The 22,436-nt window shown below is 41.6% G+C and overlaps 1 protein-coding gene across 13 annotated transcripts in view; it reads right to left on the bottom strand.

Moving 5' to 3' along the window:
• Positions 1 to 3,275: 3,275 nt before the first annotated feature.
• PRP4K (pre-mRNA processing factor kinase PRP4K) overlaps positions 3,276 to 22,436 on the bottom strand; it is an 86,235-nt gene continuing 67,074 nt past the window's right edge. For 2 of the 13 annotated variants that reach the window (XR_012847691.1, XR_012847680.1), the window contains 4 exons: positions 16,576 to 16,662; positions 14,591 to 15,968; positions 13,492 to 14,074; positions 3,276 to 3,378 (listed from right to left, as the gene is read on the bottom strand). Coding sequence is in view for 1 of the 13 variants with exons in the window: in XM_075826677.1 (XP_075682792.1) it covers positions 15,765 to 15,968; positions 16,576 to 16,662 (291 nt within the window). In the remaining 12 variants the exon portion in view is untranslated. Of the gene's footprint in view, positions 3,379 to 13,413; positions 14,075 to 14,381; positions 15,969 to 16,575; positions 16,663 to 22,436 lie in introns of those variants that run through there. The other 11 variants (XR_012847683.1, XR_012847690.1, XR_012847688.1 and 8 more) reach the window with 11 other exon arrangements.

The raw sequence follows: 22,436 nt of genomic DNA on the forward strand, positions 1-22,436 counted from the left end.
CTTTAACGGCTCAATGGTATTTTTAAGTTGCTTTTTCTGATATCAGATGCTTACTGCGGAAGCTCTGAATACCTAGAAACTAAAAGGTGCCCATGCACATTAGATGTGTCAACCGAACCAGTCGATTTTGGCGGGACCGGCCGACCATTTAATGTGTATGGGGGTGTTCGACACTCCCCGATGGCAAATGTTGTGGGAAGGTAGGATCGGGCAGCCTTGCACCTTTGCCCCTCAAGACAAGCCTTTCTGCCCAGCCTCTGAGGACTGCAGAGAACCGGAGCTTGTGAGTGACTGGTAACACCTGGATGTGATGGGGGCAGAGCCTGTTCCTCGCACGATGAATGATATAACCTGCCCCGCAGGGAAGACGAGACTGAAGCAGTTGCATCCGACTACACAGTCCCCCTCTGACGGCAGTGTTCAGCCAGCCGACCTCCGGTATTAGAACAATATGCAGCAGTGGTGTCCTATCCCTCTCCATGTGAAGGTGGCCTCCTGTCCACACTTGTTTTGCTCCCCCCCCCCCCCCAACTTCCTTCTGTGTCTGCCTGAGCTTATGCTGTTAAATTATCTTAATACCACCCTAAATTACTGTGCTAATATCGATGGTATTGCGATCTGCAGATGCTCCACAATCAAACAATAATTTAGCAGCGATTGCTACTAAATATACACTTCCTACTGCCATTTAGCAGACTGATGGCCCAAACGAAAGCTAGTCACACAGTGCATCACGCCCTACAGCTCTGGTAGCCCACGCGGTAGGTGGTAGCCTCCCAAGTAGGATCTGAGTGGTGTGTGACTAAGCACGGTCAACACAGGAGTTACAACAATTTAGTTGTCTGAATCTAGTACCGGTTACTAATCTAATAAAGAGGTTCAAGGACACGGTCTTCTCTTTTGGGACTTGTCCACACGCAACTGAAGTGCTGCAGAAAATTTCTGCAGCAATTCCGTTGATAGTAGCAGACTTTCTGCTGCGGAAAAAAAACACACCATTTCCTGCATCTTTTACTGCAAAAAATCTGGTGCGTATTTTGCTGCGTTTTTCTCAATGCTGGGAGACGGAGACATCTCCTCTTAAAAACGCAGCAATTCAGTCCACTTTCCGTAGCAGGAATTTACATGCTGTGGTCCGAAAAATACACAGCGCAGGTCAATTTCTGCTCAGAATTTTGACGCGGCTTGTGTATGAGATTTGTTAAATCTCACCCACTTTGCTGCGAATGTATTCTGCTGCGTATTTCCCTTCTGCAATTCCGGACGGAAAATTCACATCAATTCCGCTACATGTGGACGAGCCCTTACTGTGCAATCACAAAACCCCCAGAGGAATTTGTGCTAAGGGAAAGGTGAGTAGTCACGGTCTTAAGAATCTCAGCAGGCATAATGTTTAACGTTTATGGCATGTCCATGCAAGATATGTGCGGGCACTACTTCTTTGACTCTCACCTATGGAAAAAAAACAAAACAGCTGTCACTTGACCAAGTATATCATGGAGGTCTGCCTGCTGGGCATTTAGTTTCCCTTCTATGCATGTTGGAACTAAGAGGAGTGGACAAGAAAGTTGGCTGCACATGTGCCACTATCAGGGGTGGACACTGACAGCAAAAGGCTCCTGTGAAAGAAGTTTGTGTGGTCACCCCTACCTTAAAGAGGCTCTGTCACCAGATTTTGCAACCCCTATCTGCTATTGCAGCAGATAGGCGCTGCAATGTAGATTACAGTAACGTTTTTATTTTTAAAAAACGAGCATTTTTGGCCAAGTTATGACCATTTTGTAATTATGCAAATGAGGCTTGCAAAAGTCCAAGTGGGTGTGTTTAAAAGTACAAGTCCAAGTGGGTGTGTATTATGTGCGTACATCGGGGCGTTTTTAATACTTTCACTAGCTGGGCGCTCTGATGAGAAGTAACATCCTCTTCTCTTCAGAACGCCCAGCTTGTGACAGTGCAGATCTGTGACGTCACTCACAGGTCCTGCATCGTGACGGCCACATCGGCAGCAGAGGCTACAGTTGATTCTGCAGCAGCATCAGCGTTTGCAGGTAAGATCGACTTACCTGCAAACGCTGATGCTGCTGCAGAATCAACTGTAGCCTCTGGTGCCGATGTGGCCGTCACGATGCAGGACCTGTGAGTGACGTCACAGATCTGCACTGTCACAAGCTGGGCGTTCTGAAGAGAAGAGGATGTTACTTCTCATCAGAGCGCCCAGCTAGTGAAAGTATTAAAAACGCCCCGATGTACGCACATAATACACACCCACTTGGACTTGTACTTTTAAACACACCCACTTGGACTTTTGCAAGCCTCATTTGCATAACTACAAAAATGGTCATAACTTGGCCAAAAATGCTCGTTTTTTTAAAATAAAAACGTTACTGTAATCTACATTGCAGCGCCTATCTGCTGCAATAGCAGATAGGGGTTGCAAAATCTGGTGACAGAGCCTCTTTAAGTGACACACCTCATACACAAAACACATTGGAAACATGATCTGAACATGCCACAAACCCTTCCGTTAAACTTGTAAGGCCATGTTCACATGGGATATGTTCTGTATAAAAAATACGAGGCTGACTTCAAGAGAAAACAGACTTTGAAATCAAGACTTTTTAGAACCGATTTTCAAAGAATTTATTTCTGCAAGCGTTTTGTTTTCCTTTTAAAAAAAATCACCAAAAATCGTAGTGTCATGGGAAAAATCAGCTTGTAAAACACTTTAAGTGACATGTACCTTTGTAACTAAGCACTTAATTAAGCAGTGCAAGAATACGCCTCGTATGAACTACACAGCATATTTCCCAATCAAGTGTATTGTGGAGCATAATACAAGCGTTTTATACTTCGCCTAAACATGTGTGAACATGGCCTAATGACTACCATGTCACAGCGCTAACCTCCAGAGAGCCGAATCCTGCTGCGACAAAGCACCTTCACATACTTCATAACTTAGATGTGATCGATAACAGGTGGATCCAGCATGTCTGAGACGCAGGACCCACTGTCACCGAAGCCATCAGTCCCACTAACCTTACGGATTCAGATTTCAGCGCAGGATATAGCTTCTATGTATCCAGGATACATAGAAGCTGTATCTGAAAAAAGTAAGAATAATTCTTAATGAAAAAAATATACAGAGTTGCATAAAACACTGTTTTAGTGAAAAAAACAAACATGTCTTCATTAGTTTATATAGCATTTAATTTCACAAATATGGCCCATCAAGAAGACCAGTGATTCCGTAAATTTAAAAATCACAGGAAACTTCATAAAGAAAATGTTTTATTCATGTGTAGTTCTTATGTTATAACAGGAAACTTCTTATGTTTGATCAGGATCCCAGAAATCACTCTTTGCAATCCACAACTTACCCTACAAAAGAGAAAAATAAAGTCACTTCAGACATATAAAATACTTAGATCCACCACCATCTTTATTGTAGGCGACCCTAGCACTGAACACCATCCCTTAAGCTCTAAACAGGGAAGGTGTCAAGAAACTCATGTACGAAACTGCATATCCCACTTGTTCATTGGCCAAGAGATTAACACCTTAAAGAGGCTCTGTCACCACATTATAAGTGCCCTATCTCCTACATAATGTGATCGGCGCTGTAATGTAGGTAAAAGTGATTTTTATTTAAAAAAAAGATAATTTTTGAGCAAGTTATAAACAATTTTAGATTTATGCTAATTCGTTTCTTAATAGACAACTGGTTGTGTTTTTACTTTTTACCAAGTGGGCGTTGTACAGAGGAGTGTATGACGCTGACCAATCAGTGACCAGTGTCATACACTTCTCACTGTTCCAGGCCATTGTTACAGTGTGATTGTGCAGTGAATGAAGCTGGGCTGGACCAGTGAGAAGTGTATGATGCTGATTGGTCACCGATTGGTCAGCGTCATACACTCCTCTGTACAACGCCCACTTGGTAAAAAGTAAAAACACAACCAGTTGTCTATTAAGAAACTAATTAGCATAAATCTAAAATAGTGCATAACTTGGTCAAAAATTATTGTTTTTCAAAATAAAAACCAGTTATCTACATTACAACGCAATCAGATTATGTAGGAGAGAGGGCACTTATAATCTGGTGACTCTGGAGCCTCTTTAAGCACATGGTTTGTCAGTCAAGTGAGCCCTATTCAGCCAATGAGTGCTTTACATACGGGGAGGGGGGTGACTCAGGGGTGTTATGTAGTATCTAAAAGCTCTTCTCCCAGGAAAATAACAGAAATGGACAGGTGAACTCCAACCAGTATGATCCATGATTGATGATAGGACAACCCCCTCGGTGAAGACTTGACAGTCCACATAGATGGTAAAATACTGTCAGATTCGACAACAAATTTTTAATTTCTATGGAAAATGGTAGAAATACAAAAAAGCAGCACCAAAAAACACCAGGTGCTCATTTCCTCACGCTTTCCAAAACATACCTGGTGCTTAAAGCAAACCTGTCAGCTATGATGTTGTAACAGACATGGTGATTTCGGTGCTCTCACTTGTGTGATCGTTATGTAATTTTGAAGAACTTCACAGTTCAAGTGTTGCAGCGCTGTCATTGCACTGTGCAGATAGAGTCTGGAATATTCAAAATCTGCCGCTTCCCCTGCCCAGCAGCTGTTGAATGACCGCTTTTTCACCATGCACATCAATAGGGAGAAAGCAGTCAATCATCGTTAGCTGGGTGGAGGGAATCGGCAGCTCATGACTTCACCAGACTACTTCCCACTGCAACGTTTAAACTGTATGTTCTCTAAAATAACATGACATTTCCACAAAGACAGACAACTAAAAGCATTGCGCCTGTCACTACTTAATACTGTTCTCATATTTAGGTTTTCAATATCTCTGCTTGAAGTCATTCAAAAGGAACCTTCATGGTCTACTTCTGGTCATGTGGTGGACACATTTTTCATTATACAATCACATGCCCAAGACAGATTTTTATCCCCTGGAAGTAAACAATGAAGGTTTCTTTTGAATGACACAGCAAAATTAGATTATGACCCTCACTAAGACCAGAACCATTTAGTAAATACATTCCATCACCACAAATACCCAATAAAAACATATTAAAGGGGTTTTCCGGTTAAAAATTAGTTCCCGTTATTTCAGAATATCAGTGGTACACACAATATTTTATCCGGCGGACAACCATATTATCAATGAACTCCTTTTCTTCTTTCCGAGTCAATTGAAATGGGCGGGTCGCCTCAGAGGCCGGAAGTCACCGACGCTTGTGCTGTTTATATCTTCACTGCACAGCGCATGCGCCGGAGACCGTAAGAAGGAGGACTCGCAAGGAGATTGTAAATTTGGGTCACAACGCTGCTATGACGCGCCAACCACTGGGGCGTGTTTAGCACAGTGATGTTAAGGACAGGTAGTCGTTACCACTGACTAACAATGCAGTGGTCATGTGACTGGCGAAACCTGCAGAACGGCTCATCTGACCACTGGAGCATATGTAAGTACCGCAGACATTGAAATAACAGAAACAAGTTCTTAACTGGAAAACCACTAATACATTTACTCAATATTAATAATATTTCAAGGAATCAAATGCAATAACAGAAGTGAATAAGAGCAAAATGTTTAAATCACAAATCAACTGATCATTTAGCTGAATAACTTAAAGTGACACTGTCACCAACTCCTAGCTCAATCTCCCTTGCGAAATTTGCAATGGCGGAAGATACAGCATCCGCTAAGTCTGTCCGGTTGTCTAAGGGTTTGTTCAGGTTTTTGGCGCCGTTTTTGACGCGGAAACCGCACCAAAAACACCTTATTTATTTCAATGAGAGGAGGAGGCGGTTTTTTCCTGCAAAAAACCTCAGTTTGAACAGGGCCTTACAGAAGTGGCTTCAGGTGGCACACAGCTGCCTCAGCAACTGGACCTCTCTGCATCTTGCGGTGTCTCCCACGAATATAGACTTTTTTTCCACAAGCTTATCAGAACTGAAGATATTGTAGATAAGAAAACACAACTAATTTTTTTCATTGAGTCATTGCCATCTCTGAAAGGTCTGCTGGCTTCTAAACAGTGAAAAAACAAAGCCCCCCTTATTGTTATATGTACAATGCGCTTGTCACTATTAGGGCTCATTCCTCAAGAGCGTATTCGAGATCAGTACCAATTCAGTGAAGAACGCGGTGCTTTTGCTACTCTATGGAGATATGCACACTGCTATTAGTCTGCATAAAATAAAATGTAGCATGATCAGATGCCAAATATCAGACTGCATTCTCCCCTTAAAGAGGCTCTGTCACCAGATTTTGCAACCACTATCTCGTATTGCAGCAGATCGGTGCTGCAATGTAGATAAGAGTAACGTTTTTTTTTTAAACGAGCATTTTTGGCCAAGTTATGACCATTTTTATATTTATGTAAATGAGGCTTTCTAAAGTCCAACTGGGCGTGTATTGTGTTCGTTACATCTGGGCGTTTTTACTTCTTTAACTAGCTGGGCGTTGTGTATAGAAGTATCATCCACTTCTCTTCACAACGCCCAGCTTCTGGCAGTGCACAGACACAGCGTGTTCTCGAGAGATCACGCTGTGACGTCACTCACTTCCTGCCCCAGGTTCTGCATCGTGTCGGACGAGCGAGGACACATCGGCACCAGAGGCTACAGTTGATTCTGCAGCAGCATCAGCAGGTAAGTAGCTACATCGACTTACCTGCAAACGCTGATGCTACTGCAGAATCAAATGTAGCCTCTGGTGCCGATGTGTCCTTGCTCGTCCGACACGATGCAGGACCTGGGGCAGGAAGTGAGTGACGTCACAGCGTGATCTCTTGAGAACACGCTGTGTCTGCACTGCCAGAAGCTGGGCGTTCTGAAGAGAAGTGGATGATACTTCTATACACAACGCCCAGCTAGTTAAAGAAGTAAAAACGCCCAGATGTAACGAACACAATACACGCCCAGTTGGACTTTAGAAAGCCTCATTTACATAAATATAAAAATGGTCATAACTTGGCCAAAAATGCTCGTTTAAAAAAAAAAACAAAAAAAAACGTTACTCTTATCTCCATTGCAGCGCCGATCTGCTGCAATAGGAGAAAGGGGTTGCAAAATCTGGTGACAGAGCCTCTTTAAAGCAATGTTCTCTGCTGTACAACATCCTGTAAACACTACGCTTCCATCAGTGCAAGAAGTGGCGCTGAACTCTAATATCGATTACCGCTGATTTTTGTAGTGACATAAGAAGTTTATTACTTTTTACATATTTCTGGACCACAAACCACCTTGAGTCGTTGGTGGTGTTTAAATTAGAAAGATGTCCAGGAGCTTTATTGGGGAGAACCATAAATAGGTTGTATAAATGGAGCTCAGTGGCCTGCAGAATTGTGAATGTAGCTCATAGATATAAGCTGGAAAAAAAACAATGTTAATCATTGTTTGATGTACATAGGTGCTTGAAAGTTTATGAACCCTTCAGAACTTTCTATATTTCTGCATTAATTTGACCTAAAACGACATCAGATATTCAGACAGCAAAATCAAACAAAGGAGTCAAAAATAGTAGACTTGGTCATTTATTTATTGAGGAAAACGATCCAATATCCCATATCTGTGAGTGGCAAAAGTATGTGAACCTTTAGGATTACCAGATAGTTTGAAGGTGAAATTAGAGTCCGGTGCTTTCCATCAATGGGATGACAATTAGGTGTGAGTGGGCGACATGCTCTATATAAAGATCAGGGATCTATCAAAGTCTTCCCAACATGTTTGTGGATGTGTATCATGGCGGGAACAAAGGAGATTTCTGAGGACCTCAGGAGAAGAGTTGTTGATGCTCATCAGGCTGGAAAAGAGTAACTAAACCACCTCTAAAGAGTTTTGACTTCACCAATCCGCAGTCAGACAGATTGAGTACAAACGGAGGAAATTCAAGACCATTATTACCCACCTCAGCAGTGGCCGTCCAACTAAGATCACGCCAAGAGCAGGGCGTATAATAGTCCGCGTGGTCACAAAGGAACCCAAGGTGACCTCCAAGCAACTAAAGACATTTCTCACATTAGCGAATGTCAACGTTCATGAGTCCACCATCAGGATAACACTGAACAACAATAGTGTGCATGGCAGGATTGCAAAGGGGGGGGGGTCACACCATATACTGAAAGCAAAGGTTCACTTACCTTTGCAACTCACAGATATGTGATATTAGATCATGTTCCTCAATAAATAAATCTAATATGTTTGACTCATTTGTTTGATTTGGTTCTATTTATCTACTTTTGGGACGGGTGTGAAAATGTGATGTAGTTTTAGGTCAAATTAATGCAGAAACATTAAAAAGTCTAAAGTGTTTACAATCTTTCAAGCACCATGTAAATCTATGGTATACTGTAAAATGTGTTATAGCTCAATACTATAGTGTTGTGTTGTCTTAATCTTTGTCTAAGGAATTTACTGCGCTGGGAATGGTCAGTTTCAAAAGTGTAGAATACGTTTCATTTTCATCTCATCTTCATCTGAGACAAACTCTTTAGAATGTCATGATCTTAAAAGGGAGTCTGTCACCAGAACGTCCATATTAAACTAGTAACAGGGTATTGTAGAGGAGACTAACCTCTTTCTAGAGTGTAGTTTCAATTTCTGCTTGCTGCCTCCTTTGTAGAGAAATTCGTTTTATTAGGTTTATACTAATGAGCATTTAGGTGCAATGAGGGCGTCCCTGTTGCACCTAAATGCTGTAACGTGTCTCCCCAGTTAACCCTCCCTTGTTACATTGATTGATAGGGGCCAGGCAGCGTAATAGGCACGTTCATGCCTGGCCCCGTACCTGCTCTTTACTCAACGTATGCGCAGTACAATGTTTCGGCTCTTCATTCTAAATCGACACTACTGTGCATGCGCTGAGTAAAGAGCAGGGAAGGGCCCGCGTTACAGATAGTACGGGGCCAGGCATGAATGCGCCTATTACGCTGCCTGGCCCCTGTCAACCAATGTAACAAGGGAGGTTGAAGTGGGGAGCGACGTAAGAGCATTTAGGTGCAACACTGACGTCCTCGTTGCACCTAAATTCTCATTAGAATAAATCTAATAAAACAAATTTCTCTACAAAAAAGGCAGTAAACACAAATTGAAACTACACTCTAGAAACAGGTTAGTCTCCTCTACATAATATGGACATTCTGACAAGTGTCGGATTTCAACATGCCCCCATCCTTTGGTACCGAGCAAGTAGGTGCTGCCAGAGTGGTCTGGCAAAGGCTTACTGCCCCCCACTAAAAAAAAAAAAAAAAATGTTTATGGTCAACTATTCAGCCGGTGACTATCTTGTGTATGGTCACTTTTAAAGCGAACCTTTCACATCTGCAAACTGTGATTTGTAACAGAACTGACAAAAAAGTAATACATCTAAATATAAAAGTTTAACAGCTTACAACTTACTCAAAAGTAGAACAAAGCCCCCTACCCAGAGGGATGCTAATGAGTTCTAGTACTGTTAGGGGCATTTCTAAAATTACAGGTAAAACGTGAAACTTTTTCATGGTAATCCTCTCTGCGGTATTTTAACACAGTAGACAGACGTCAGATTAGTGAATGGGACTTCATTAATGTAATTGTGAATTAGAATTCATGACTACTTCAGTGCTGTGGTGGTTTTAAATGATTACTTCAGTGCGGATGTTTTTTTCGGTGTCTTCAAGGAGAACAAAAACGCAAGACGCATGTGAGCACAGGGCATGTGCAAAACAGAAAAACAAAACATGAACTAAAAAAAAAGTTAAATAAACTGCATCAGGATGCATGACTTCTAGCTATTTAAAGCTGTTCGGTCACTTCTTTATGCTGCGCTATCTGAGCAGCATGAATAAACGTACTCATTAGAAAGGGGAACGACGACAAGATTTCTTCAGCACATCCATAAAAATATATAAAGCTTTACTCGTGCATCAGGTTAAAATCCAGGGAGAGCACAGATTAGGCGTACTTGTACGAATAAAGCTTTATATATTTGTATGGATGTGCTGAAGAAATCTGGTCTTCGTTCCCCTTTCTATGGAATTCTCTTGCCAGCCTGCAAGTCGTTGCACTCCAGTGAGGAACTACAGATACTAGAGAAACGTACCTAGTGAGAACACTGTGGCTTATTGCTGCTTTTCCTTTTTTTCATACTTACTCATTAGCTACATTTCTGGCCGCATGCCGCAAGTATAAAATCTAAACAGTCAAATGACTAAACAAGTGATAGCACACAAACAAACAGGGCAGCATAAGGAAGTGACAGACCCGCTTTACATAAAGGCTAAAACTATTTTTTATAAATATATATTAAGTGAAAGGTTCTCTTTAAATTATTTTGCCAGCTATTAATTGAATGGCTGCATCTTCGCTTAACTTTCTGCAATGAGTTTCTTGAAGTTCATCAAAAAGGGCCTTACACATAAATCACTAATTATATTTAGTAAAGCAGAGACATCTCAATGTGTTTCGATAGACCCTTGCCTTTTCATTTAATGACAGCTGAATTATGAAGAAGACTGCAGCTTCAAGCACAAGGCAGCGAAGGGCACAAAGCCTGTACGGTGGCACAAAGTCTTTATGGCTCCATAATAAGGAGTTGTAGGTACGCCACGTGATATATTACTTGATATTATTTGCATCTAGGGGAGAAGACCTCTGTGACATGACATTCAATGGAGCAAGCCAAATATGAATTCGGAGGCATAAAGGGTTACATTATGGCTCCTATACATTATATATTACGGCTCAGTAAAACTAATACGGCGTGAGCATGAGCCCTTACACTAGAAAAGATGAGTAAGATCAGTTAAAGGATTAGAAGCAGGAGAGTGAACTATTAGGCTATGTTCACACGGAGTATTTTGGGGGAGGAATATCTGCCTCAAAGCTCCAAACGGAATTTTGAGGCAGATATTCCTCCCCCAAAATACTCCGTGTGAATAGCAATGATCGCGCCGTTTTTCGCCCACGGCCATTGAGCGCCGCGGGCAGAAAACACGCTTTCTCCTGCCTCCCATTGAAGTCAATAGGAGGTCGGAGGCGGAAGCGCCCGAAGATAGGGCATGTCGCTTCTTTTTCCCGCGAGGCAGTTTTACTGCTCGCGGGAAAAAGACGCCGACGCCTCCCATTGAAATCAATGGGAGGCGTTCTCGGGCCGTTTCTGCCGAGTTTTGCGACGCGGTTTCCGCGTCAAAAAACTCGGCAAAAGACCCCGTGTGAACATAGCCTTAGAATAGCTATTGGTAAGCGATGTACACAGGATTTAGAAAATTATCTGACTAGTCAAACAACATGTAAATTTGGTGCATCACTTGTCACGTTGTGTTCAGCAAACATTTTCTTCCTCAATTGATCCTGATTCACTAACTCCACTTGTATTGAGGTTTTATATTATACATTAGGTAAGATTTATCAAAACTAGTAAGAGAGGTGGAGGACTTGCCCATAACTACCAAGTTGAGGCCTTTAGTTTCCTAAGGAACTCTGACAAAATCTGACCTGTTTTTGCTTATTTCTAAGCATGAAGAATTACTCTTTGTATTCAGAATGCAAATATTTCACAGAATATATCGAGCTTGGTCTTAAACGCTATGTAAACGCAATGTAAATTTCTTCATGAAAGGATGTATTTTGGGAAATTAAACATTTCTAATATATTTAAGAGCTGCAGCTTCTATGTAGTCACTATACATAGAAGCTGAATATTGTCGCTGTCAGCAGAATTAGTGAGTGTGCTGGACTGACAGCTCAGCTGAAAGAGGCTCCTGTGTCTCTGACAGCTTATCTAACCCAAATACTGAACAAATCTATGGGCCCTTTTGCTGGGGCAAATTATCATGCAAACGAGCGTTCACTAAATGCTAGTTCCTGATCATTGCCCTGTGTAAGCGCCACATTCCGTCCGTAAAACTGCACCACAACGTGGTGCGGTTTTTCAGGCGGAATTTCCGATGCGGAAAGCAGCGCTGAAAAAAAACAAAAGAAAAAAATAAATAAATAATTTATCCTTACACCCACCCCTCCCTCTCTTCTGTGCCTCCTAAGATGACGTTCCAGGCCATATGACCGCTGCAGCCTGTGATTGGCTGCAATGCTCACATGGGATGAAATATCATCCAAGGAGGCGAGACTGCAGGAAGTTCTTGGTAAGCATGAGATTTATTTTTTTTCTGAGATGCGATTTTTACAGGGGAATCACTGCGATTTCACCACAAAAGTTGCAACACTTGGTTTTCTGTTGCGGGATTTTGCACCCCTATTGAATTCAATGGGGAAAACCCACAACAGAAAACGCAGCACAAAATGGACATGCTGCGGATTTAAATTCCAAACCGCAGGTCAATTTATTATTGTTTACACTGCAGTTTTTTCCCACGTCGTGGGCATGAGATTTTCTAAATCTCATCTACTCTGCTGCTACTGTAAATGCTGCGGCATTTCCTAACGAGCATACGCTACGTGGAAACCCAGCCTTAGGCCCCATGCACACTACCGTAAAAAAAACTCCGTAATTGTGGACCGCAATACGGTCTGCAATTACGTACCTGCCCGATTCTATTGGCCGCGGACACCTATCCGTAGCGCTACGGAAAAGTGTCCGTGCTGTAGAACCCTGCCGATAATGAAAGGTGTCCGTGGGCAACAGAAATGAATGGGTCCTTATTTACTGATGAAAAATACGGCCGTGTGCATGAAGCCTCAGGTCGGGTTTCCACGTGTCGGATATAATAACGCAGTATGTACAACCTGGAACCCGCCATTCATGCCGTCCGAAAAATCGCACCACATTGTGGTGTGGTTTTTCGAACTGAATATCCACTGCGGAAGAAAGCCGTTAATACATACCCCCCCCCTCCCTCCTCCAACATCCTCCAGGGAGCCCGGAACCGACGTCAAAGACCAGGTGACGCTGCAGTGGTCACATGGGATGAAAAGTCATCCCAGGAGGCCGTACCGCAAGAAGATGGGGTTGTTCTGGGTAAGTGATTTTTTTTTTACGCAGTTGAGATTTTTGTGGTGTAAACGCTGCGATTTTGCCGCAAGAGTCTTAACACTTGGCTTTCTGTTGCGGGTTTTGCATCCCCATTGAATTCATGTGGAAAACCCACAACAGAAAAACGCAGCATAAATTGACGGGCTGCGGATTTAAATTCCGCACCGCAGGTCAATTAACGTTTACGCTGCATTTTGTTTCCGCAGCGTGGGCATGAGATTTTCTTAAGCTCATCCACTTTGCTGCTACTGTAAATGCTGCAGAAAATGTGGCATTAGGGTTAGAAAAGCTGTCAAGAGGCACACAGGAGCGGCTATCAGCTGAGCCGTCCGTTCAGGACACCGACTGATTCAGCTGAAGCTGCAAGGCTCAAACAAAGCTAAATTTTTTATAAAAATAGATTTCATTTCCCAAAATACATACCTTAAATAATTTTTCTTTTACATCAAACGTATACATAAGCTTTTAAGCTACTTAAGCACTCTGTCAGAAAACAGAAACCTTGATTTGGGTCTTCTCGTCATCTTCTTCTGTCCAACTCCATCTAAAACAAAAGAAACAGGTCAACCAGCAACTTTATCCTTTCAAAAGATTGGCAAAAAATGCAGATCTGCATTTTGTTTTTCTTCTAGTGTACTAAATGTACATCTGTTGTGTGCTCCTCCTCATTCTTGAAACCATAACTTTTACATTTCTGCAAGTTGCAGCTACACATGAAACCTGATTAAAAACATGCTTTCCCCATTCATGTCATGTACCAGGCAAAGCCCATCACGCTAGATTTTTTTATACCTCATCATTGAAAGCAATCCCTGCAAAGGGGGACATAATATTTCTGTTATAGTTCACCATGCTGTCGCTAAGTGATGGAAGGGATCAAACCCAAAATGCTAGCACTTGCTAGAGCTTATTCAGAGATTTCGGTTTAAGATTGTGTCACTATGAATAAAAACCATTTGCTTTGTACTTTTTTTTTTTTTTTTTTTTTTGCTCAATGCTTATCTACACATGCTGTCAAGAATGACCTTGTGAGGAAGATGAAGATGGTGTCTCAGCAAACCAGCCGTTGGGAGGCCTTGTCTTGCTTTCCATTTTCCATTCAGCACCATCAAGAGGAAAAGTGAGAAAACAGCACAAACATTAGTTAATATCAAAACCATTAAAAAAAATAAACACACTACACTGATCAGGCGTATGGGCATTATAAATTTATTTGGTATTGTAAAAGTCAAAAGCCATGGGAATCTACTCATTGTTGGCCTCTTTTTCCAAATACATCAAACATGACAATAAACCACAGTCTACTGCTGAAATAAATGGATCAAATATTAGTGGTACTACCCAATTTATCAGATCTGATCCAAAATAAATGCTTTAGAAATGGCCACAGATAACCTTGTTCACAAAAGACTTTATTATCTAATGATGCATACTGAAAACATACAGATATCCGCATGGGTCACCGAACATGCAGTAGAACATCTGTCACTTGACAATAAGTGAGTCTCAACGGTTTATTCAAAAGGAACATCTTGTCGACATTTTTTTTTAACAAATAGCTTCATTTACAAGAGAAATAAAAAGGTAAAGAAGCAATTACCGCTTATAAAAAGCAGCTGCTCAAGAGCGGAGAGTTTATTCCTGTATTGAAAGACAACATGATCATGAACAATGAAACCAATAAAAACATTTTGATCAGAACCTACTAACAGCATAATAGGGAGCCCTCGTTGACGCAGCCTTCTTCATAAAGGGGATGCCCCTTTTGTGCTGTTAAGAGGTACACACAAGTACATTGTAATAGACAGCTTTTTTTTTTGCGTTTTAAAAAGGCTTCTATCTGTTTCAACATGGAAAATGCAGAATTGTGCCTAAAATGTATATGTAATGATGTCGATGTCGTAGAATTTTGTTATAGGTTGCTAACGTAAGCTAGTGTACTTAAAAAAAGGGGGAAGGGCACACATACAAAGCAAAAAAACAATTAAGAGACAGTACACTGAAGGCACCCCCTTCCATCAAGTGCACGCACTCCGCTATAATCAGATGGAGAGAAAAATTTGGATTTGAACTACCACAAATATCGTCCAACTTAAAACATTACAGAGGAACAAACAGTAGGTCACTTGTGAAACATGCAAGAGTAGAACGCTGCCACACTTCGCTACCAAATTTGCATTTGTCAGATGACTATATATATATATTTAAACAACATCTTAAAATACCAGTGATGTTGATGGTTTAGCTTACCTTCAGTGTACTGTAAGTTGTACACAACCTGCTTTAAAGGAGACCATCCCTGCAGGCAGGCTCAAGAAGGAATAGGCCTCCCTTCCGAACTGACTAGACCAAGGGCATGCTGCTGAGGCCTGCGCACGCAACCTAGGAAAACGTGAATATAAACAGCATTTATGCTGGTCATGTTTTCTCTCAAAACAAAATAAAGAAAAAATAAAAAAAAAAATGAGCCGTGACTGCTAAAAATAAAACATTACATCCAAACATTAAATTGCAAGCTGGATTTCCCAAGCATAATTTTCATAGCAAACTGTATTAGCACTGAGTATACAGTTCTGCTCATTTACAAGCACGTCTAATGTGACAGTTCACTGAAAAGAAAAAACTAATAAAGTAAAATAAACCCTTGGTTTCAATTCAAACAATACAAGCTTCCTTAACTTTGCAAGGGAAATATTTATATGTTTATATACATTAACAAGCTGCTGTGGAAGGTCTTCAGTCCCGGTGTGAACTATTCAAACCATTTCCCATATTTAGATCTTTTCTTGAATGAAAGGATGCTGAAGTGCCTGGTTGATGCTGATTCGTTTCGCCGGATCCAGCATTAGTATCTGATCCAACAAGTCTTTTAGCTGGTGTACTTTTTTACGCTGGTCTTCTGGCAGCCTCTGGCATCCAATTAAATCAGCCAACAGGTCCTTTGTTGGGTTAATAGTGCTCATGACAGTAACTTTCTCCTGCGAGACACAAATTAAGAGAATTACTTCATCCGATAAACCAAATCGATTAACTAGAAGTTTCTATAAACTGTAGCATTGGAAAATTAATCCCTTTACTGCCATTTTACGACTCCTGTCTAACTAAGGTGTCATGGATGTGGGAACCTTGTCCCTGTTGCCAATACACTCAGAAACACTTGAGACGGAGATAAATACAAAAGTTCTATTTTGGTGAAAAAACTTCTCGTAATAAGCAGTTACTTTGTGTGAACTATGACATTGCAAATAAGTCAAAAAAATGTCATATTTTAGTGTTGAGGATTTAAGGCCTCATTCACACCTGCGTTGGAAGATCAGTTAGGGGCCTCAGTCGCAGATGCGGCAGAGATTACCCAAGACAATAGTGCAGCATGGTCTCCGGTAAAATCAGGACACCCCGACGGAACCCATTAAAGTCAATGGGTTCCCGGCAGCGATGTCAATTGTGCAACGGAACCGTTGCTTCAGTTATTACTTTGTTCTGCTCCTCTGATGGAATACAACAAAACATACCAACGCAGGTGTGAACATAGCCTTACAAAGGGATAACCAAGAGCAGAGTAAGATTCACAGAAAAATAACCTACCCTTTCTGTAACTTTGTCAACTTCAATGTACATGAAGTTCAAATTTGCATCAAAGTGTTGGTCCTTAAAAACGCCTTTCCGAATCATCTAGGAAGAGAACACAAACAAAATGCCACCATGAGAAAAGTGAATCGATAAAACAAGATAAACTGTTATAGTGACAGTGGATGTCATCGCTTTGTCTGATTTATACCAACAGTCTGCCAACTACAGGCTGCCAACTACAGGCTTAAAGAGACTGTCACCACATTATAAGGGCCCTATCTCCTACATAAGGGGATGGGCGCTGTAATGTAGGTGACAGTAATGCTTTTTATTTTAAAAAAACGATCTATTTTCACAACGTTAGGAGCGATTTTGGTTTATGCTCATGAGCTTTCTTAATGCCCAAGTGGGCGTACTTTTACTTTCGACCAAGTGGGCGTTGTACAGAGGAGTGCATGACGCTGACCAATCGGCATCATGCACTCCTCTCCATTCATTTACACTGCACTAGCGATATAGATATATCACTATTTGCAGCCTCATACACAAGCCCTAACATTACTAGTGTCCTGATAATGAATACACATGACCATCCAGCCTGGACGTCATGTGTACTCAGAATCCTGACACTTCTGACTCTTTTCTGTGAGATTTCGGCAAGTGAAACCAAATCTCGTTTAGCTCCGTAATCTCGCGAGATTTGGTTTCACTTGCCGGAATCTCACAAAGAAAGAGTCAGAAGTGTCAGGATTCTGAGTACACATGACGTCCAGGCTGGATGGTCATGTGTATTCATTATCAGGACACTAGTAATGTTAGGGCTTGTGTATGAGGCTGCAAATAGTGATATATCTATATCGCTAGTGTAGTGTAAATGAATGGAGAGGAGTGCATGATGCCGATTTGTCAGCGTCATGCACTCCTCTGTACAACGCCCACTTGGTCGAAAGTAAAAGCACGCCCACTTGGGCATTAAGAAAGCTCATTAGCATAAACCAAAAACGCTCCTAACGTTGTGAAAAAAGATCGTTTTTTTAAATAAAAAGCATTACTGTCACCTACATTACAGCGCCGATCTCCTTATGTAGGAGACAGGGCACTTATAATGTGGTGACAGAGTCTCTTTAATATTTATAAACCACAGATCCTCTGGAACTGACAAGTCAACACAAATGTATTTTAAAAGTCGCTCTTGTAGGCAATGGCAAAATTTTCGGTTAACCCTTTCCCATCGCTAATCTGGCGTTTTACGTCGGGAAAAGTTATTTAAAAATGGCGCCCTCTCAGAAGCTAAGTAGGCACCATAGCCGCCGGGTTTCTTATGTTACACAGCGCCAATGCTTGCCATCAGAGGCATGTAACCCCTCAGATGTGACCACAGGCATCTGGGGGTTATTTTACTTTCCCTTTGGGGCCGGTCACAGGCTCCCGCGTGGCGAGATCGCGGGAGCCGGTGTATTTATATAGCAGCCGGGAGCCTTCTAAACGCTCCCAGCCCTGCTATAGGAAGATTACGGTGCCTGTGGCAGGTCTCAATAGAAGTGCATGGATTTTGCAAAGGACTGTGATATTGCAGTCTATGGCATAAGAGATCTAATGATCGCAGGTTCAAGCCCTCTAGATCGCAGTTTTTTGGCCACTTCAACCCCCCACAAAAGTTCTTATAAAAAGTGATCGAAATGCTAGACATGCCCCAAATTGGTATAAATAAAACCTACATCTTTCCCCCGTACAAAATACACCTTACACAGAACTATAAAAAAAATAAAAAAATAAAAAAGTTATGGGGATTACAATATGGCGATGCAAAAATATTTTTTTACAAACTTCTACTTTTTCTTAATTAGTCTGGTCCTGAAAGGTTTCATCTAAAAGAATTGCTATTTAACCAAATGATGCACCATGACACTGTACGAGAAGTATGAAGCAGGCTCACTGGCTGAGCCCGCTCCATATGCTGCAGGCGTCCGCTCTGTATTACAGCTGAGACATCGCACTAAGGCCTCATTCAGACGAACGAAACTCGGACGTGAAAAATGTCAGTTTTTCACGTTAGAGGTGCCCCCGTGCGGGTCCTGTTTTCACGGAAACCCCATAGACTTGAGTCTATGGAGGGATCCGTGAAAACAGAACAAAATAGGACATGTTCTATTTTTCAACGGACCCTTCACACGGTCCGTTGAAACAACGGCCATGTAGACGGCCCCATTGAAATACGTGCGTCAGTGTGATAGCCGTTGTTTTAACGGCCGTCACACGGACATATTCTACGTTCGTCTGAATCAGGCCCAACGGCCAGGATGAGAGATAACCGATACTGGCAGTTTAACCACTTCAATCCCTAAGCGGTTAGAAATAGAAGGGCGGCCCGCTCAGACAGGCCATCGACTCCCACGCGACATAATCGCGGGTTGCCGATAATTGTCATGGCACTCTGGAGGTCTGCAATCTTTCTACTCCTTTGGCTCAACAAGAGCCAATAAAAATCACAATATACTGCAACACATTAGTATTGCAGTGTATTGTAAAAAGTGATCAAGAAGTCATACCTAACAAAAAATGCACCAATAAAATAAAAAATAAAAAAAACTACAAAAAATAAGCCCTCACACGGCTCCATCGACTGAAAAATAAAGTTACGGTTCAGAATATAGTGGCACAAAACAAATAATTATTTTTTTTAACAAATAGATTTTTCTTTGTAAAAGTTGTAAAAAGAAAAAAAGAAAAATTTGTTATTGACCGTAATCTTACTGGCCTATTTTAGACCTTAATGAACAAGCCATTTTTTACGTTTTTCCATCGTCTCATTCAAAGAGCTATACACTTTTTATTTTTGCGTCGACATAGCTGTATAAGGTCTTGTTTTTTGCGGGACAAGTTGTAATTTTTAATAGCACAATTTTGGGGTACATAGAATTTATTGATTAACTTTTATTAACTTTTTTTTGGGGGGGGGGAATAGAAAAAAAACCAGCAATTTCGCCACTCTTTTTTGCGTCCTAAATCTACGCCGTTTACCGTGTGGTATAAATAACAAAATAACTTTATTCAGCGAGTTGTTGCAATTGCAACGATACCAAATTTGTATAGTTTTTGTAGGTTTTACTACTTTTACACAGTAAAAACGCTTTTTTTCAAAATTATTTGTTTTTGTGTCTCCATATTTGAAGAGCCGTAACGTTTTTATTTTTTCGCCGATGCAATTGTAGGAGGGCTTTTTTTTTTTTTGTGGGACGACTTGTAGTTTTTATCGGTACCATTTTGGAGTAGATGCGACTTTTTGATCACTTATCACATTTCTTTTAAGGCTGGAATCAAAGAAAACAGCAATTTTTGCATGTTTTTTTATTTTATTTTTTACGGCGTTCACCGTGCGGGTTTAATGATGTAATAACTTTATAGTCGGAGTCGTTACGGACGCGGCGATACCAAATGTGTGTAACTTTTTTACTTTATTTTGTTTGTTAATAATAAAGCAGTTTGTAAGGGGGAAAAGTTGGGTTTTTCATTTATTTATTTTTTTCACTTTTTATTAAACTTTTCTTGAACTTTTTTACTAGTCCCACTAGGGGACTTCACTATGCGATTATACGATCGCATTTATAATACACTGCAATACTTCTGTATTGCAGTGTATTATGCCTGTCAGTGTTAAACGGACAGGCATCTGCTAGGCCATGCTTCCAGCATGATCTAGCAGGCATTCATTACAGGCAGACCTGGGGGCCTTTATTAGGCCCCCGGCTGCCATCGGAGACACTGACACTCGGCGATCTTATCGCCGGGTGTCGGTGGGATGAGAGGGAGCTCCCTCCCTCTCTCCAAAACCACTCAGATGTGGTGCACGCTATTCAGCACCGCATCTGAAGGGTTAAACGGGTTAGATCTATACTAATATCGATCTCACCCGGTCGAGCAGGGACGCCCCCAGCTCTCAGCTACCTCTGGCAGCTGAGAGCAGGGAGATTTGACAGCTCCCTGCTCCGTTTACTTATTCCGATGCAGCGACGTAAAAAGTCTATGGCATCGGAATAAGGCCCGTTAGTGACCGACGTAAAAACACTATGGGCCAGTCACTAACAGGTTAAAGGACTTCTGACATGTCATAGTGACATGTCAGAAGTTTTGATGGGTGGGGTCCGAGCACTGAGACCTCCACCAATCGCTAAAACTAAGCGGCAGAAGCACTCATGGTGAGCCGCTTAGGTTTCTGTTCCACTTTTTCTGGGAAGCCGATGTAGCGGTGTACGGGCGCATAGACTTTCTATTGAGCCTGTACACCGCTACATCGATTTCCGGAAAGAGCTGAACAGAAATGAAGCGGCTCAGCACTCAAACGAGCACTTCTGTCGCTTTAAGAGATTGGTGGGAGTCTCAGTGCTCGGACCCCCACCAATAAAAACTTCTGACATGTCACTGACATATCAGAAGTTTGTTGAACGTTTAGTTACCCTTTAAAGCTCGAGACACAGAAAATAAGTATTCACACGCCTCCATTGACTGAAAAAAAAAAAAGTTATGGCTCTTGGAAGGTGGGGAGGGATAAAGAAATTAAAAATGGTCTGGTGCTTAAGGGGTTAAATAATTTATTTTAAATAACACAGAAACATGATATTCAGTGACCAAACATGGCAGACACAGTTTGAGCATGACCCTAAAACAACTGTTATCTGACTGCTAGTGATCTGATGCGATATTGAAAATAGATTCACGTGAGAGATATCATTATTTAGCCGTTCTAAAAGGACTGTAGAAGTGGACGGCAGCATAGAACACAGATACACATGCTTGACTATATTCACCAAGTATTACTACATCTTTGTTGAGATATCTGAAGAAGTGCCTGACATGCCCTGAAATAGTATGAGAATCAAAATTGACACAACCACAACCTGAAAATCACAGAGTATTTATGTATGGAAATTAAATGCACTTCGATTGATTCCAAGAACAGAAAACTGGACGCGGCGATACCAAATATGCGTAACTTTTTAAATTTATTTTGGTTTTTTAATAGTAAAAGGAGTTTGTAAGGTGAAAAGGTGGGTTTTTCATTTTTTTTTTAATTAACTTTATTAAACTTTTTTTTTACTTTTTTACTAGTCCCACTAGGGGACTATAATATGCGATTCTGCGATCACCATTATAATACACTGCAATACTTCTGTATTGCAGTGTATTACTGCCTGTCCGTTTAAAACGGGCAGGCATCTGCTGGATCATGCCAGAGGCATGATCTAGCAGGCATTCATGACAGGCAGACCTGGGGGCCTTTATTAGGCCCCCGGCTGCCATAGAAGACACAGACACTCGGCGATCTTATCGCCGGGTGTCGGTGGGAGAGAGAGGGAGCTCCGTCCCTCTCTAAAAAACCACTCAGATGCGGTGCTCGCTATTGCGCACCTCATCTGAGGGGTTAAACATGTGAGATCGATACTTATATCGATCTCACCCGGCAGAGCAGGGACGCTCCCAGCCCTCAGCTGCCACTAGCAGCTGAGAGCAGGGAGATTTGACGCTCCCTGCTCTGTTTACTCATCCTGATGCAGTGCCGTAAAAAGGCATATGCATCAGAATAAAGCCCGTTAGTGGCTGCCGTTAAAAGGCGTATTGGCGGTCACTAACGGGTTAAGTAGTGCTTGTACCAACAGTCAGTGTGTACACATATGAAGGGTAGCGTTGTGGTCAGGTTCCACTCAATTTTAATATGTTCCATAGAATATATGGTGAGATTCATTAGGTTTCCCAACTAGGCCATCTTGTACATGCCCTAATTATGCTTTCATGGCATCTTATAGAGATTTGGTTTCCATAAACTTGTAGGTCACACAGAAAAGTCATGAGTATGATGGGCCTCTTATTAAAATTGTCAG

The sequence above is a fragment of the Rhinoderma darwinii genome, chromosome 5 (genome assembly GCF_050947455.1).
Source record: "Rhinoderma darwinii isolate aRhiDar2 chromosome 5, aRhiDar2.hap1, whole genome shotgun sequence".
Lineage (NCBI taxonomy): Eukaryota > Metazoa > Chordata > Amphibia > Anura > Rhinodermatidae > Rhinoderma > Rhinoderma darwinii.